The sequence below is a fragment of the Rhea pennata genome, chromosome 1 (genome assembly GCF_028389875.1).
Source record: "Rhea pennata isolate bPtePen1 chromosome 1, bPtePen1.pri, whole genome shotgun sequence".
Classification (NCBI taxonomy): domain Eukaryota; kingdom Metazoa; phylum Chordata; class Aves; order Rheiformes; family Rheidae; genus Rhea; species Rhea pennata.
Window position 1 is genome coordinate 136532878 of NC_084663.1, and position 16594 is coordinate 136549471.

The 16594-nt window shown below is 37.3% G+C and overlaps 1 protein-coding gene across 6 annotated transcripts; it reads right to left on the reverse strand.

The window, feature by feature from the left end:
- Positions 1-3500: 3500 nt before the first annotated feature.
- TCEANC (transcription elongation factor A N-terminal and central domain containing) lies at positions 3501-16336 on the reverse strand. Of its 6 annotated transcripts, none has more exons than XM_062601103.1 (3): positions 16282-16336; positions 15174-15310; positions 3501-4761 (listed from the first exon to the last, which is right to left on the reverse strand). In XM_062601103.1, exon 3 carries the CDS (start codon positions 4751-4753, stop codon positions 3671-3673), a length of 1083 nt encoding a protein of 360 aa, XP_062457087.1. In that variant the 5' UTR covers positions 4754-4761; positions 15174-15310; positions 16282-16336; the 3' UTR covers positions 3501-3670. The 6 variants fall into 6 exon arrangements, 5 of the variants coding, with proteins under 5 accessions (XP_062457087.1, XP_062457102.1, XP_062457095.1 ...); XM_062601118.1 differs by lacking the exon at positions 16282-16336 and adding an exon at positions 16248-16275; XM_062601111.1 differs by lacking the exon at positions 16282-16336 and adding an exon at positions 16023-16196.
- Positions 16337-16594: the final 258 nt, after the last annotated feature.

A 16594-nucleotide genomic window follows, 5' to 3' on the forward strand; every position in this document is an offset into this window, starting at 1 on the left:
ACGTGAAGATAATAGCATAAGATAAGATGATCAAGAAGGTAATACAATTATTGATGGCTTTATGTAGTTTTGCCAACTGTTAAATGAAGTTGCAAGCAGCACATTTCTGAACATGAACTAGGTATAAGGTGAAACTGAATCCAGACAAGTTTCTTTATCCACACTAGGACTAACAAAGCCTGATTTCATATAGATTTGGGGCCTGATCATACTTGCAATGATCCCTATTCACTCCTCCCTCCTGCCGAATACATTTCTGCCACAACTACCAGATCTCTTCCCTATCCCAAACTAGTATCTGGGCAAGAAGCAGCATATTCTGTAACTGGTTTTAAGGTAATACCAAAACCCAGAAACTGTGTGAGTGTGTATGTGTGTGTGTAAGAGTTAACAGCTCAAGCAGAATAGGTAGCTCTAAGGTCTCTTTCAGTAAGAGCATAAATTCTTTCTGTTGTTATGATTATTGAATTTCACAAAATTTATAGAAATACCCTCCTTTAATGTCTATCCTTGTAAAAAGAATAGTTATAGACAGCTATCAGGTTCAACTGTTATTGGGAAGGAAGGCAATGGAGGATACCTGCTCATGTCTTATTACCATAGAAAACTACTTAAAAATTCTGAATTTAGAACTGCAAGATACTGAGACCTTGCCCTAAGAGTACTACCTGCAATCAATTCCAAATGGATGACAGAAAGCTTAAAGGATAGTAGCAAAGGGGGCATGGTTATAACTGATTTGACTATGTAGTTACTGACAATCATTTCTGTATCATAAACAACGACTGCAGTTGTTGGTAACTGGATATTGTTATTCTTACTCTTAGGAGAAAAGACAAGTGAAAGGATTGGAAAGGAAACCCACTTGCTGCTGCTGCAGGTACAGTTCACTCAGGTCAACATTGAGGCAAATGTGTTCAATGATCTAGAAAATTTCAGCATAGCCACTGTTTATTCTTTAACTGCTCAGTAAATAGAGCTCTGTAGAAAACCTCAGTCACATTGGAGTGCATAGCTTAATGCTATACATTTAGTGATGGGCCATTTAAAAGAAAATGATGTTTCACATTATGTCACAACTGTAGTCAGTATTAGGGCTACTGATTTTACTTTTGAAATATATTCTGCCTCTTAAAAAGGCTGTCCATGTCTTTTAATATTTCCCTTCTCTAGGACAAAACTTGGATGAGCTGCACGTTACTGGAATGGCTTTAAAAGAGTCTGCAGACAGAAAACTACAAGTGTCCGCTGTTCACAGCTAAAATAAAGTGTCTTGCTACACAATGTTCTTATATGGTGCTGTACTAATGTACAGCTCTCAGTAGGACCATGACCTCCAAAGTGACAGCACATAATTCTGTGCTTACTGTGAACCATCAAAGTATTTTATTGTTTTATGGTTTAATTGAAAGCTAAATATAGTATTTTGCACAGAACTCCACATAAACAAACAAGACTCTTCATAGACATCAATTCCAGCACACACGTAAGTGTTGGAAATGTCAGGTATGAACTGACCGGTTATACCCTTGAACACTGAAGGTCTGTCCTAATGCTTCAATACTTGTTTTACATTAGCTCCGTTCATTTTCACATGATAAAATCTGAGTAATGCCAAAGAAAATGACTTTGCTGAAAGTACTCACACTGTTAGCTTCAAAGAATGAAAAAGATTTTTCTTTCAGGTAAAAGCCTGTTTTATATTTAGTCCTAGTTGGCTTGAATTCCCCAGCAGCTATTTTCTCATCTTATCTCTGAAACCACTTCCTCTGATGGCTCCAGGATAGTGTGTTAGCCCAGGGGAGCTAAAAAGCCTCAGCTGTGTTACGGGAAGGCAGGTGCAGGAACCATCCTTAACTCCTCCGGCAGGTATTTGATAGGTTCTCTGTTCAGCTAATAAATTTTAGCCTTGAACTGCAGAATACTTGTGTATTTTGAATCTACATTATGCCACTGCTACAACAATGGCAAGTATATAGTTTTATTATGTTTGTAACTTCCTTTGTGCCTAAAGCAAAAGGGTTATTACATGAATTGCATTTGGGCCATTGATATTTGTGCCATTTCCTTTGGCAATTTATTGACCCATTTCACCAGCTAGTAAGTACTCAACAAGGAACCTTCTATGAAAGTTATGTTTCCTGACAGTGATACTGCTTTGCTGCAAGTCCCAAGCCTCTCAGGCAGGGTAGATGTATTTTTTACAATATCCTATACCCTTAGGTCCATCAGTAGACACACTCACATCCTCAGAGAATTAGAACTCAATGGAAGATCCATTTTCTTTTAACATTTAAGAAGCTATAGTAAGAAACAATGCAAAAAAACAAAATATGGACACAAGAACATGAACGTATTATTTTACAGACACAGCAGCATATGTTGTCCTAACTTGGGTGCTTCTAGCAACTAAGAAAAAAAGCATCTCCCTGACTTCTGTTATATGCTCCACTCAAAGTATTTGGATGGCTGATTTCTGAATAACGTAAAGCTCCTGAGAAAAAAATAGGACTGATAGTTGAGTGAGAAGAACATTAAGGTGGTATGATTTTTTCTGATAAATAAATAGTTCTGGTATATACAGCCACTATTGACTTTGGAATGAAAAAGATTTATAAAAACCTTTGCTAATAAATTTCTTTCTATTAATTTTCCTGAGTAGCCTGCAGGACATAAAAACATTAATTTGCTCAGTTCAGAGGAATTTATTTTAAAAGATTGTTTTCTTTTAAATGAATAAATAATCTTAGTGGCAGATGTCCCAGTTCAAGACAGGATAGCCAATCAGAACATGATTAGTTTCATACCTTTATTTATTGAAGAAGGATAAAGTTAATAATGGATTTGCAGAGTTTCATGAAATAAACCACTGTCCAGTTATCCATGAACTTAACAGGCACAGTACATAACATCTAACAGTGCAAGTCTGAGCTTCAGCCTGACAGACTGTGTCATAAACCATACTGATAAGCAGTCTTACTCTATTTTTCCCAATAGCTCAAAAAAAGCTAAAATAAAAGTGTATTTTGCTTTCATTTGCTAGCTGCCTTCCCCCACTCTTACACACCATTTTTCATTCCTTTTTTGCTTTTAAATATATTGGTTCGATAGGTAATATCTATCTTGCATTTACTTGCAAAAAGTGATTTAATTAAGGACTGAATCCATGCTGAACATTTCACAATGCATAAAAGTATGTGTACTGCAGTTTTGTAAATAGTTTGTTTTGTATAAACTCATATTCTGTGAAAGAACTCTTGCTGAAGATAACTAAAGTTCCAAGTAATCAATACATCTGAGGAGAAAAAAAAAGATTTTGCAGTACTTGGAATATTTGTAATGGATTTACTAGAGGGTATTTCCTCTTTCAGATTCACAGTAACTAACCATGAGGTTTTTTTTTTTTTTTTTTTTTGGTTTGTTTTTGTTTTAAACATATTGACACACATTTATAAAATCACAGAAGATCTGATCAAATCACCTTCAGAAATAACCTAGTATTTTTTTTTAATTGGCATCTTGCAATTTATTAGTTGCAGCATCTATATAATAATATCAACATAAACTATAAATTATACAGTTTCAACAGAGATGCCTTCTCATATCCATGCAGAAGTATTTTAACATTTTGCAATTTTTGTTTCTAAATCACTTATAAAGAGTTACAATATTACAAACAGACCCATCTGCTATGATACCATTGTTCTCCACATGCCTTACAAATAACGTAAGTCATCATTTGGTCATCTGGGTTTGTGTTTCGCACCCAACCTGGAAGAAAGAGAGTTCCTCTGGCAATCATTGTGACAGTGCAATCGAATTTTTCACAGCGCCTACACTTTATTTTGTTTGTCTGTGTGCCGTTTATGACTTGTGGAAGCTGATGTTCCTGAACAGAAGATTCTGTGTAAAGAGCCCTGAGCTGTTTCAGTTCATCACTAGCCATTTCCATCACTGTCATCTCAGCAAAGGCCTTTGGACTCAAAGTCCCTGTAGAAAGGTTATGTTTTAAGTGACAACTTTTAGGGTTCTTCAAGTTAGAGATTTTGCTTCTGATGCAATTTTTATACTTCTTGTCATTTTTAGCATGAAGAGCAAATACATGCTCTTCAATTTCTTTTGACAGCTTTAGCCACTTCTTGATTTCTTTTTCATCTTCAGTAGAATCAGTCAAAGCTTTATAAAGAAGATCTGTGCATTTATACCTCAGAGCTTTCATGTGACCCTGCTGCAAGCTTGATTCATCAACAAGAGGTTTAGAATCTCCATTACTTGTATGCTGTTTTTCAAAAAGAGAAAGCTGATTATCCACATTGCTTTCTGGATCATTATGTAAATTTTTGTCAATATTTTGTGATGGGACCAAAATTCTAGAACTAGTAGCATCTAATACCTCCTGCTGACATGCTCCATCTGACAGTGACTGTTCTTTTGGAATCACATTACGTTCATTGTCTTCTTCCAAATACATAGAGCCTGACTTTTTAACTTGCATTGAGTGAACATGGTTATTCTTGTAAAGTGCTTTCCACCTAGATAATAAATGCTTTGCTTTCTTTTTCAACACTGCTGAAGGGCAGCTCTTGAGTATTCGGTATACCGTCTTGGCAGCTTCTGTCCCCTGAAGATATTCTACAGTCATATTAATACCTTCAAGCGCTTTAAGATGATTTTCAATATCTTGGAAATTATTCTCAGACAGTAGCTTTTCAATACAATGGGCTCTGTGCACAATAATTTTCTGGTCAGACATTTTTAAACCTGAAAGCCAAAAAAAGTTTTATAATATTTACCATAGTTATGTCATCTGCTAGTTCATTTTTAAAATATTTTCATAAGATTTTCTTTTTGTTGTATACGATTTTAAACTATTTTATTTTTATCTATCACTGTTTTTGCCAACTTTTTCATGAATCTGTGTATAGTGGGCATGGCAAAATCAAAATGTGGAGGAGCCTGGGTCCTGGGAATGTGCAAGTGCGCAAGCTAGTTTAACTTCTGAAAGGAAAATACTGTCTGGACACAGAAGAGACTAGCAACTTCTGCTGGGGCAGGGTTAACAATTAAAAAGTAGGGCATGACACTATTTTTTAAGGAAAAGCATAGTTTATTGCCAAAAAACATAGTAACAAAGACACTGCCTGTCCTACTTTTTTTCTATGCACAAATGCCAAATCAGAAGTACACAAGCAGATTCTGAACTACTGCAAGAACACAGGTAACTACACCACCACTTTGCCAGATTTCTGAGACTAGATTCTACACATTGCTTTGTACATTTGTAGACTCCAGATCCACTGGACCACTGAGGAGCAAGTGAGTTCTGAAATTCAATATTTTTCAACAAAAGAGCCAGATGAACACTTGTTGATGTATAAAATCTAGATATTGTTAGGAAATAACGTTGAAAGAGAGCGACAGGAAAGAGAGTGACAGGAAAGAGAAAAGAAAAAGCTTTATAGGCAATGTAACTCCCCCTCCTTACACATATCTACAAGCAAGAAAAATATAATTTGGATTTTTCATAGTATTGGTGTTAACCAGATGAGTTGAATAATAAATGCTGTTTTCAGAATCAGTGTTTTTCTCCATCACAGATTTACACAGTCTATTAAAAAAAATGTCTGTGATCTACCGCTGTATCAGTTTTCTAAGTAACATAACAATGTCCTCAGGCTGTCAAGTGCACTCTGTACTAGCTTCCTGATAATCTTCAAGGGCAGATTACACTAATTTAATCTGAAAGTTGCAGTGACATGAAAGTTTACCGCAAGACTCAAATCTAATTGCTGCCATCTTTCTAGAATGCATATGTAAAGTTATCTTTCCCAGAAAAACTGAGTTATATCTCAGCTTTTGGGAACTCTTATTTAAATATCTTTTCCCATTCTTCACAGCTTTCAAGCATCTGATTAAAAATGAACTCAGTTAAAGTTGTAATGGTACAGAATGTTAGAAAAAGAAAAAAAGGTGTGTCCAGATAATCTGTATTATGATGTTTTTTCTTTTTTCTGTTTTCCAGATCAGTTTGTCCCTACAGCCATACTCTAACTTAGTAAGATTTTTTTCACAAACCCTATAAATGCTGAGTTGTTTAGCTATCTGTGCTTCGTTTTTTTTTAATAGAGAACAAAAGTTTCCATTTGATTTCTCATAACAAACTCCTTAGTTAAAATCAAAGGTACTGGCTTTACAAGCCTAATCTGGAGTGGGGAATAACACGTAGCAAAGCTATGTTTTTCAAAAATTTGTCTGTTGTTGCCACTCATCTGTATGACACTGAATCACATTCTTGCCTTGACAAATAAACTAGAAGTCCATTTTTCTGTTTGTAAGCATTAAACAACTATTAATATATGCAGAAAATATATATGTATATTGAGAACTCCCCACAAAACATACCAAGTTTGAAAGTTTTTGAAAATGTGAACACCCACATTATATTAGTTTATATTAACATTTACAGCAGACATGAAATTATGTGGATTGGTTCTTTATTTCAGACTTTTTCCGCAAGCCTTTTTTTATTTCAAAAGAATAAAATTAAACAGCTAATGAGGGAATATTATCTGATCAAAAATACTGACCTATTTTAGGTATTTTTTCAGGCATTTGTTGAAGAGGACAGACTTTCCAGGCCTTTAAAATAATTTCCATATATGACCATGACTTGATAGAAAGGATTTCTTTAGTTAATCAACAACAAATAGCTGAATACATTTTATTGAAAACTGCAGTGCTAAGGTTGGGAGCCACTCTGCATCAGGTTTAAGCAAGCAAGATTGACACAATCCACTGGATCTTGAACCAAAAAACAGATTTTGGTCCTTAGAGCACCCATGACCCTCAAAAAACACCTCCACCTCTCACCCATTATGCAAAAGATCATGCATTATTCCTCTTCCACCAGCTTCCCTTTACAGCTGCCAACCAAGAGGTGAATTTGACTAGTAAACTTTTAACCAAGGACTCTGACGCCACCCTTTCCCTTGCTGGCTCTGTCATCATATTACAGTTGCTTATCAGGACAGGGTAGTTGCAAAACACTGACCTACAAACTGCTACTTCCTATTTCTGCAAATTCTTAAAGGCTAAAGACACCTCCTTGTATACTTATGAAGTACCTCATATATCTTTTGTCTTACAGTAATAACATTCATAAGGCACCCCTAATGTATTCTGACTAGCTTTAAATGAAAAAAGAATTTTAGAATGTAGATTCGCATGCCTTTAATAAGATTTCTTTTGTTTCTTTTTTTAAAAACCTTTTTACATACACAAAAAATCTTCTGCTTAGAACAATGTACAAATTTACCCCCAAATTTAATACTAAAGATTATTCTCCCATTTGCCAAGAAGAATTGAATACAGAATTGAGCAGTGTGTTGTGAGCATAAGCATGTTCCTCTTTTCATAGGATTTTATCTTCTCAATTCATACACAATGTTTTGTATGAAGCTGCATAAATCCTGATTCTAGTCCAGAAACAGTCATCAGAGAGATAGAGACTGAGACAAGGCCAGCTACCCATGTGTATATTTAAATGGACTTATCAGCACGTCTTGCACTATCACTATTTCCATGACGAAATCTCCCCAAAACAGGTGGGAAGAGGGAGAAGAGATATGGCTGGATAACTTGTACACTCTGCTGTCTTCAGTAACTAACAGCCCTGTTTGTTTTCTCTGCACCAGAAATAAGTTCAAACTTTAGGTAGGGCCTCAGAGGTCTGAAGAAGAAGAGAAGAGAGAGGGAGAGACAGAGAAGAAGGACAAACCTACATATTGTTTCCACAATCAGGAACCACAGATAAACCTAACCTCAACAGTGAATACTGTCTGCATTCACTTAGCCTGTCTTTTAACAGCTCATTCTTGCCTGACATTTTTGAAATCTTGTGAGACCTCAATAATAGGTATTACAGAAACAGATCTACTACTCAGGTACAGTTCCAGAAACAAAGAAAAAAACGGGATGCATTCTTCAAATATGTTAGTTGAACCCTATGCATCTTCATACCAAAATGTATGTATAATTGTATCTTCGCTCATCTGTTCTGCTGTAGGACAACAAAGGGCCTGTGTGACTGGGAAGAGGTTTTTTATATAGTGCGGCCATCATTAACAGTAGATAGGGAACCTATCTCCCAAACACTAAGCAGTTTATGTTAGAAGATGCTAATCTGCTGACATTTACTGTTTTTTTAGGGCAGACATAGTGCCACTGTCATATGCTCAACCAAAACGTTTTGCCTTGTGCCTTAGAATCAGCTCTGCTCCTTCTAATGCACTCCACTTTAAACTTTTTTTTTTCAGTTCTTGTACCTATATATATGTATTGTGTTACACAAAACATACTGGAAAATAGTTTACTTATCCAAATGTAAGACGAACTCATGAATTTAGTATTTAGCATTTAGTATACAGTATGCAGGTTTATAAAAGATACAGTTTTTATATATATATATATATATATATATTATATATGTATATTCAGTCTTACTGTACTGATACAGATTTGTAGTGAGAAAGAGCTACAAATGGGAGCCATAGCTTAGCACAGCCTATCATATATAGCTGTGGTGCTGCAAAATTTCCCTCCCTCCCACTTACTACACTGGGGTCTATGCCATGAAAAGAAATTACTACTCAAAAAATGCCCGGGTGGTAATTTGTCCATGTACATCCTTTTACCCTGTGGGAAAGGTGAGGTATTTTGATCCTCTTTCCTTGAGGACTAGGCTACACAAACTTTCCTTTCCAATACTGCAGAGTGAGGACCTGTATGTAGGAAATGGAGCATTAAGTCAGCACATGTCATCTGCTTTACATTAATGGTTGTTGCTCCTGGTTATCCCCCTGATGCCAGACAACCCACCAGGGTGACAGAGTTAAGACATGCCAGTTTCGGTGGCCAATCTCACATAAGAAAATCACGTGGCTGAAAAGATTCCTTCATTTCTACAAGTATGAATACCATTTACAGCTAGGCTGACTAACACAGCCTCTTGAGGGGTGCTGGAACGCATGCGTTGGCATCTGCACAGACTGCTATTCTGCCACACATTCACAGTAAATTACTTTACACGTACTGAACACACAGTTACTGAAAAGGAGCTGACATACACCAGCTCATTACCCCACAATAAGATGCATTTTCTTTTTCCTAATAGGCAAGTCTAAGACAGCCCGTTTTTTCAACCCTCTAGCAAATATAGGTTGTTTTCAACTGGATTAAATGTAGTATATACATTCTCCTTACTGTCTTTTCCCATATATACACTAAGGTAATAATTAAATTCTTGAAAATTTAAATATCTTTGTAGTCATGCATTGACTTTTCTGAGTTTTTGTAACATTAAATTCAAGTACGTAAAGACTATGGAACAATTAAACAAACAAATTCAAAACAGAACATGAACACTGAATTAAGAACAATGACTTAAAAATAATGTTAGTAATTCAAACACTCAATAGGCAACTTGCATTTAAGGCTAAACAATCACTTCTTAGGAAAGGCTTTCCTCAATTAGGTATGATGAATAGTAAAGAGGTAAAACTGAGTGTCTCCCTTCAAACTTATTCAGCAAGGCTAGAAAGAAGAATCAGAAAAGATAACTCATTGAAATATATGATAATAACTGAATCGAATCCCATAAGTAATGACTTTATTGGAATGGGATATTCACTGGTAACTGGCTGAAGCACAACAAACATAGCCAGCAGAGAAAACACTCAATAAAGGTAATGCACATCTTTATCAATGACGATAAAGAAGTTTCTGTGAGGAATGCATTCTTGGAATGGCACTGTACCTAGCATAGCAAGGAACCTAGTTTGAAAGGAATTTTAAGATCTTCTGGTATGAAATGTAATACATACATATAAAATACTGTGCTAACTACTCAATCATAAATTTCATCTCAGTTTCATATTAAAAGGCAATGTGGTAGGAAAAAACAGTTCATGCACTTCTTGCTCTGTAAATAAAGCAAAGACTGGATTTTAATCATTATGGCTGATGGGAGAGTTTAATTTCTAGTTCTGTGTAATAATAATAATACAGAGATTCTTGTACTTACAAAGCACATAAAAGGTTATGAAATGGTTTGTTTTACTACTACAGGCTTTTTTCAGAGGATGAGGTAGAGCTGTTCCCTAATAGCAGGAAACGTCAAAGCCAATCATCTTAAGTCTGGATGTCAAAATCTTCTTTGCTTCTAGGATTGATGCACAACATGACTCCCCCAACAATTGAAGAAAATGTGTTTTTCATATATTTGTAGGGAAGAATAAAGAATTATTGATGTGTGAAGCTAGCAGTAACACTGGAGTACATTTTCTAGCAGTATTTTTCTTGGAGCCAAAGGAGAGTATGTCTGAGTTCTTTACTGCTCAGACTCCCATTCCTTGAACGATGGTGCTTCTGCTGCGAAACAGGTTTTCTGTGTTTTGTGGAATGATGGCAAAATTGAAAACATACACTCTATGTTCTTCTCCCAGGTAGAACTTTGCTTGCTTTATTTTGTTACTATGCAAAAAGAATAGTGAAAGTCCGTGGTGTCCAAGACAGTAGCCAGCTCTCCTGCTGTTCCAAAATTTTTAAGTAATCTTCTATTACGTTAGATAAGCAAAATCTTTGTTTGAAATGAAGACTTACAAGTAAAGAAATTGAAACATTAAACAGCTATAGGTATTCTACAAGTATCTATAATTCCCTCCATTTCTCAGATGACAAAAGTAAGGCTTACAGGGTGAAATGGCCTTCCTAACCTGGTTCAGTAAGTAAGCTGCAGAATAAAAAACACAAGCACAACATCTCAACCCATAGCTCTACCTCTCCGATAGCCTCACAGTCCTGATCTCAAATGTTCAACATTATGAACAGCCGAACAGTGGCAAAACAAAGAGGAAGCAGGGGAAAGCTTCAAAGCTTTCTGAAGAGAAATTAAGAGTTTCACAAAAAGCTAGGTGAAGTTTTAAAAGATAAAATGTTGCCACTTGAGGGAGCTGTAATATAGCAGAGTCAAGCAATCTTGTGCATAATAAAGAACTCCAGGCTGTTAAGAAAAAGAGAAAACTATTTTCCTCTCTAAGATCTTTAAGATTAGCTATGAAGACTTCACATTGTTAAGGTACCTGTTTGCCTAAAGTTGGCCAAAGCCTCTGTATGTCCAAAGGTGCTGGTATACAGAGACAAGGGGAAGTGCACACCCCTTATCTCGGCATTGTCCTGCACATTTCTCTTTCACTCATAAATCATTACCTGATTTAGTACTATTTAACATATGCTGAACAAACACTGGTAAAACTAACTGAATCATGTACTCATACTCCTTTGGTATTCTGCTGTCTTGCTAGTTGAATAGGAAAGAAATATAAGAAAAAGACAAGTACGCATGTTCTTTCTCTGAGGTTATGAAATGCATCATACATTTTTGTTATTGTTTATCTACAGTAACAAGATGACAGTTTTGTGCTGTACAAAATAAACAGTCCCCATCTCTCCTGCAACTACACATGGCATTTCCATTCTGCTTAACTTTATCAGTGCATGACAACATTCACTTCAATTGAAACTGTATACTTGAAGGTTACAAGGTAAAGACTGACTCATATTTACAAATAGATCCTTTAACACTGTGCTTATGAGGTACTTCCTTGACAAATGTTCAGGACTTCTCACACTGCACAGTCTAATGAGTCACTTGCTTATAAAGAAATAAACAATGGTGAACAATTAAAATTTTTAAGTCCCTTCTAAGGGAAAAAAAGATTAGGTTGTCTCAGATTTGAAATGACTAATACTGTAGTAACACTAAATTTAAAAAAGTTAAAATCAATAAAATGACTAAAATAACAACAACAACCAGGCCGAGACATTTGCTGCTAACTGCAAAGACAATCCCTGGAAAAAAAACAGGGCCTTCTGCAAACTCAACTGGGGTAAACGCCTTGTCCCAACAGTATGCCTGAATCAATTCAGAGCCATAGCCTACTCTGCCTTAGTGTAGCTAACTTGTGTATTTTCCAAGACAAACTCAATGCATCCAAGTGGGTGTGTATGAATATCTTGAAAGTGCAGAGAAGGCTGAGTACCAATCCCCTTCTCCTTCAGCCTAACCTGAGATGTAGATGATTTCCCTCCTCCTGCCGAGGAATTCTATGTAATCAGAAGAAACCGAGATAACAAGCAAGAAAAAGATCAGAAGAGGCTGAATTCTCCTATAGGTGCAAAAAATCTTCTACTAAAAATGTGATTAATGGTATAGTTGAGATGCTGTGTAGTACAGCCCTGGAAGCCTTGGGCAACGTAAATCCATATAAATAATGAAAATGATCAGATGTTATTTCAAACTTGCAGAATAAAAGGAAATCAGAGAATTCTCACAGCTAGTCTCCAGACCTAAAAAGCATTCTTTCATCCCATCTATAGTGGGAGAGCAGATATTAAAGACATCATCAATAAATCATTTTCCTGTGCTTTTATTTAATTGTGGCCAAAAAGCAGAGTTCTTCCTGTTTCTCAGTGGGACTGCGTCCCCCAACAAAGACTTCTGAACTTTACAGTGTCAACTTTAAAGAAAGCCACATGAATAAAACTGAGTTAATACAATAACAGCTGAGATAATAAATAGTACCACTGCCAGGTGTCCATGACCACTGGACAACTCACTGACTAGAAGAGTCACCTTAGTCACAGATCTGGAAGAAGCAGAGTACATGATCTCAGTAGGACTGTTGTTCTAAACATCGCTCCAACAGTACCGCAAAGCCATTCCAGAAATCTCCCCTTCACTTACAAAACTCTGTAACTGTAGTACAAGAGGCAAATGAACTTTCTGTTTCACTGCTCACAGCACAGTGGAATTGCAGTGAACAGACAATTATGTTAAAATACCATGTAAAAAACATTTTTGAAAACAAAAGGAAAAAGAGCATGTAAATAATAAGAAACAGTCTGGCAGAGCAATAGTTTCATGCTGCATCACCTACACTAAAAAGACTGCTTTAACTACAGTTGTGTTAGCTGGTCTGGATTTATACTGTCCCTACCTTAGATTTCTCTCACTGATCCATTCTCATGGCTTTCTTTGCCAGATAGGGAGTTTGCAGGGGAGAGACTGGAGGCAGTAGATTGCATTTATGTGAGGATGTAAACAAAAGGCTAACTTTTATCCTAATTTGGAATTGCTTCCCCTAGAATCTGAATTTTTAATTATATTCTAATTTATATTTTTTTTAACAAAAAGAAAGAAAAACAAAAATCAATAGACTGCATAATGAAGTTTTCAGGCCTCGGGGATCAAGAACAAGGTAGAGTTGCCAGCGCATTTTCTGATAAGATCAAACAAACATGTATAGACTTAATGAGAAAGGAAAATCTGTTGCCCTTACTAGAATGCTCAGCCACTGTCTTCATTTGGTATCTGTATGTATGCTGAAGCTCAAAAAAAAAAAAAAAAAGGACTAAAAACGTTACAGCTGCACCTTGCAAATAACATCTCTGACTTTTCTCACTGGTAAAACTAGCTGACAACATTATCTACAAATTAAACCACTCATGCTACAGCTGTTTTATTCTAAGAGTTCTAGTTGATCTTACAATAAAAACATGCATCCCAAAAGAGGTTTTACCTTGCTGAAAGTTTCTCTTAATAATTACTTTAGAATTAAACTAATTCTCATTGGATGGTATTTTATCTTTTCCCATATCTTATCTTACCATGTGAATTTTTCTACTAAACTAAGTGGTCCTCTGTCTAAATTAGACAAACAAGATGCAGATTTTCACCTCAAAGCCTGAAAATGTTACAGGTATTTAATTATTCCACAGATTCTGAATCTTTTAATTTCCATTGATATGCTCAACTTTCTTAATATAATATTTTTAAGGAGTTAAAAAAATGGCAAAGTTTAGCTTTAAGAAGTTACAGACTGCAAGGATCAAGTAGAGGTATTAGCCTATCTTTTTCATGACTAGATAGCTGTACAGATTTGTAATCTATTCTAATACACTATGATTCCATATAGCAATAATAAAATGAATACATAGTTCAGATAGACTTGCCATGAATTACTTTGTTTTTATATGCTTTAAGATCAGCACCATTTCACATATAGAAATGTTTACATAGCTTCTCTAACCTACAATCAGATGATTTTTAAAGTATTAACTGATTCTATTCACAATTATGTCTTAAAATGTGGATGCAAAAATCAAACAAATTTTCTAAAGGGCTCTCCATTTTTCCAAATCCTTGTGACAAAGCTGTATCTGGCAGAGAAATATCTTCTCTCTCAGTCACTTTGCAGTATTTGCCAGGATCAGGCAATAGCGGTGTCCAGTAGATAAGAATGTTGATTCTTTTCTCTGCTGGAGCTCCCAGCAGGTCAGAAGTCAAGCTTTTAAATAAGGAGCACATGTTCAAAACATGTATATTTATCATCTATAGCCAAATAATAGTTCATAGGAAAATAAAAGTGATCAATAAAATTTAAACAGAAAACTCAACTGTGAATTATTGCTCACTAGCTATGGTGGGAATAAGGACTGTGACACATGTAATTTGCAAGAATTAATCTGACCTACTAGAGCAACATATTTCAAGGGGTTTATGTTTTTTGTGTGCTGCATATAATTTTTCCACAAATCATAAAATAATTATTTTGATTGTAAATTAACAGGCTCTCTTGCAAACTACACAGTATACCTTACTATCTGCACAAAAAAAAAAAAAAAAATCAAGCTTACTAGGAGCATCTTTTGTACTTTGCCAACACACCTGTCATGAAGAGCAAAGCTTAATCTGAAATAAGCAGAAAATGCTAGTTTTTCCTTATGTCATTCTCATATCATCTACTATAGCATGCAATTAAAACTTCACTGCTTGAAATTATTTCAGTTGCACTTCATGGAATGATTGCTTCATTTTCTAACATTCATATTTTTTCCATAGTAATAGATTTTAAAAGCAAAAGAATTTATTATTATTATTATTATAAAACTTGAAAGACAAGTTGAAGAATGGTATTTCACTATTTTCTCATTGCAGGTGGATGCTGTAAGCATTTTTCTCACTGAAAGAAAACACCAAGAGGAGACACTAATATTATTTAACCATGTTAAGTGTCATAGTTTATAAGTGATTTAATTCAACACAGATTAGTTACCTAAATTTTTAATCTGGATGGACGGGAACCATCAAATTCATACTTCCAATTGCTTAGGACAGCAAACCAACAGAGTAGTTGCTGCAGCAAGGCTGAAACATCTTCCAAGGGAGTGTGGTGTTTTCTTCAGAATTTACCTGGAGGAAGCAATACAGTTATGCTAACAGTTTCCATTTATGAAGTTCTCTCTGTCTCTCTCTTTACAGCCTTTTACCATTCACACCTGCCCTCCACACCCAGAATAATTAGTTTAATTATTTGAAAAAGAAAGCTGACACCATCATGTCCAATACGGTTCCAGAAAATGGTACTTCAAGAAACGGAAAAATTATAAGCATTTTATTAAAACTGCAAAAGCCTGACAATATGTTCCATGTTCACCTATAATGAAGTTATCTCCCAAGTTCCTGCTGAGCACTAGATCTTTCCTTCACTATTTTCTGACTTTCTTTTGCATTTCTCATTCATTCAGCTAAATAAAATCAATTTTGAACCTCTTACTGAACTGAAGTGCTTGCTGCGAGCTGCAGGCTTAAAGCTGACTTTTAGGTGACAGATCTCCTCGGACATTTTTGCATGTCTAGTTGTTTTTCAGTCTCCATAAATACTGCTTATACCCTCTTGCAGAGGACTACGGCCACTCACGATAAATTGGGAGCATAATCACAACAGCACAGGCAACCAGCCCTGCCATACACACTCGTACAAAACCTGCCGGTGTTTCCTCCACATCAAAACCAGCTGGCCATGCCGCCCCTCACCGCTTCTCCCTTGCTCCAAGCCCCCCGGGGCCGGAGCCCGGGCTTGCACGCGTGTCACCCCACGGGAGAAACGGGACCAGCCGCGCACCCGTATCAACGCGCCACCGGGGGAAGCGGCGCGGACAGCTCCTGCCCGCGGCTCTGGGCGCCGCGGCGCCGCCGGGGGGGGAGGCCGCGAGGCGCCATTTCGGGGCGCCGCGGGGGCGCCGTGCCCGCCCTGCCCGCGCTCCCAACGCCCGGAGACGAGGCGGGGTCGCTCCCCCGGCACCACCTTACAGGCAGCGCGGAGGAAGCCCCCGTGCCGCACTCCCACCTCCCCCAACCGCCACCGGGACCGTCACCGTTACCTCCGCGCCAGGCCTCAACATGGCGCCTCCCCCTCTTCCCTCCCCCACTTCCCGCCCCTCTGCGGGCTGCCCAGGCGCCGCCATCTTGTCGCCAGCTCCCTCTGACGCGCCGCGGGGCAGGCAACCTGGTGCCTGGCGCTGGTGTCGACGCTCGCAGCAGCGTGCGGACACGCCGCTGTTTGCTCGCCGGGTGGACGGGAGGAGCCTGGGCTGGGGCATAGAGCATGGAGCTGTCCCCGCGCAGCACTGCTGCCGCGCCATTATCGGATGGGGTGCGCCTTGCCCGAAGGGGGCCCTGGTGTTGACCGCCAGA

Bases quoted from the DNA above. Each gene is read 5' to 3' on its own strand.
- TCEANC (XM_062601103.1), bottom strand. From the start codon at position 4,753: ATGTCTGACCAGAAAATTATTGTGCACAGAGCCCATTGTATTGAAAAG.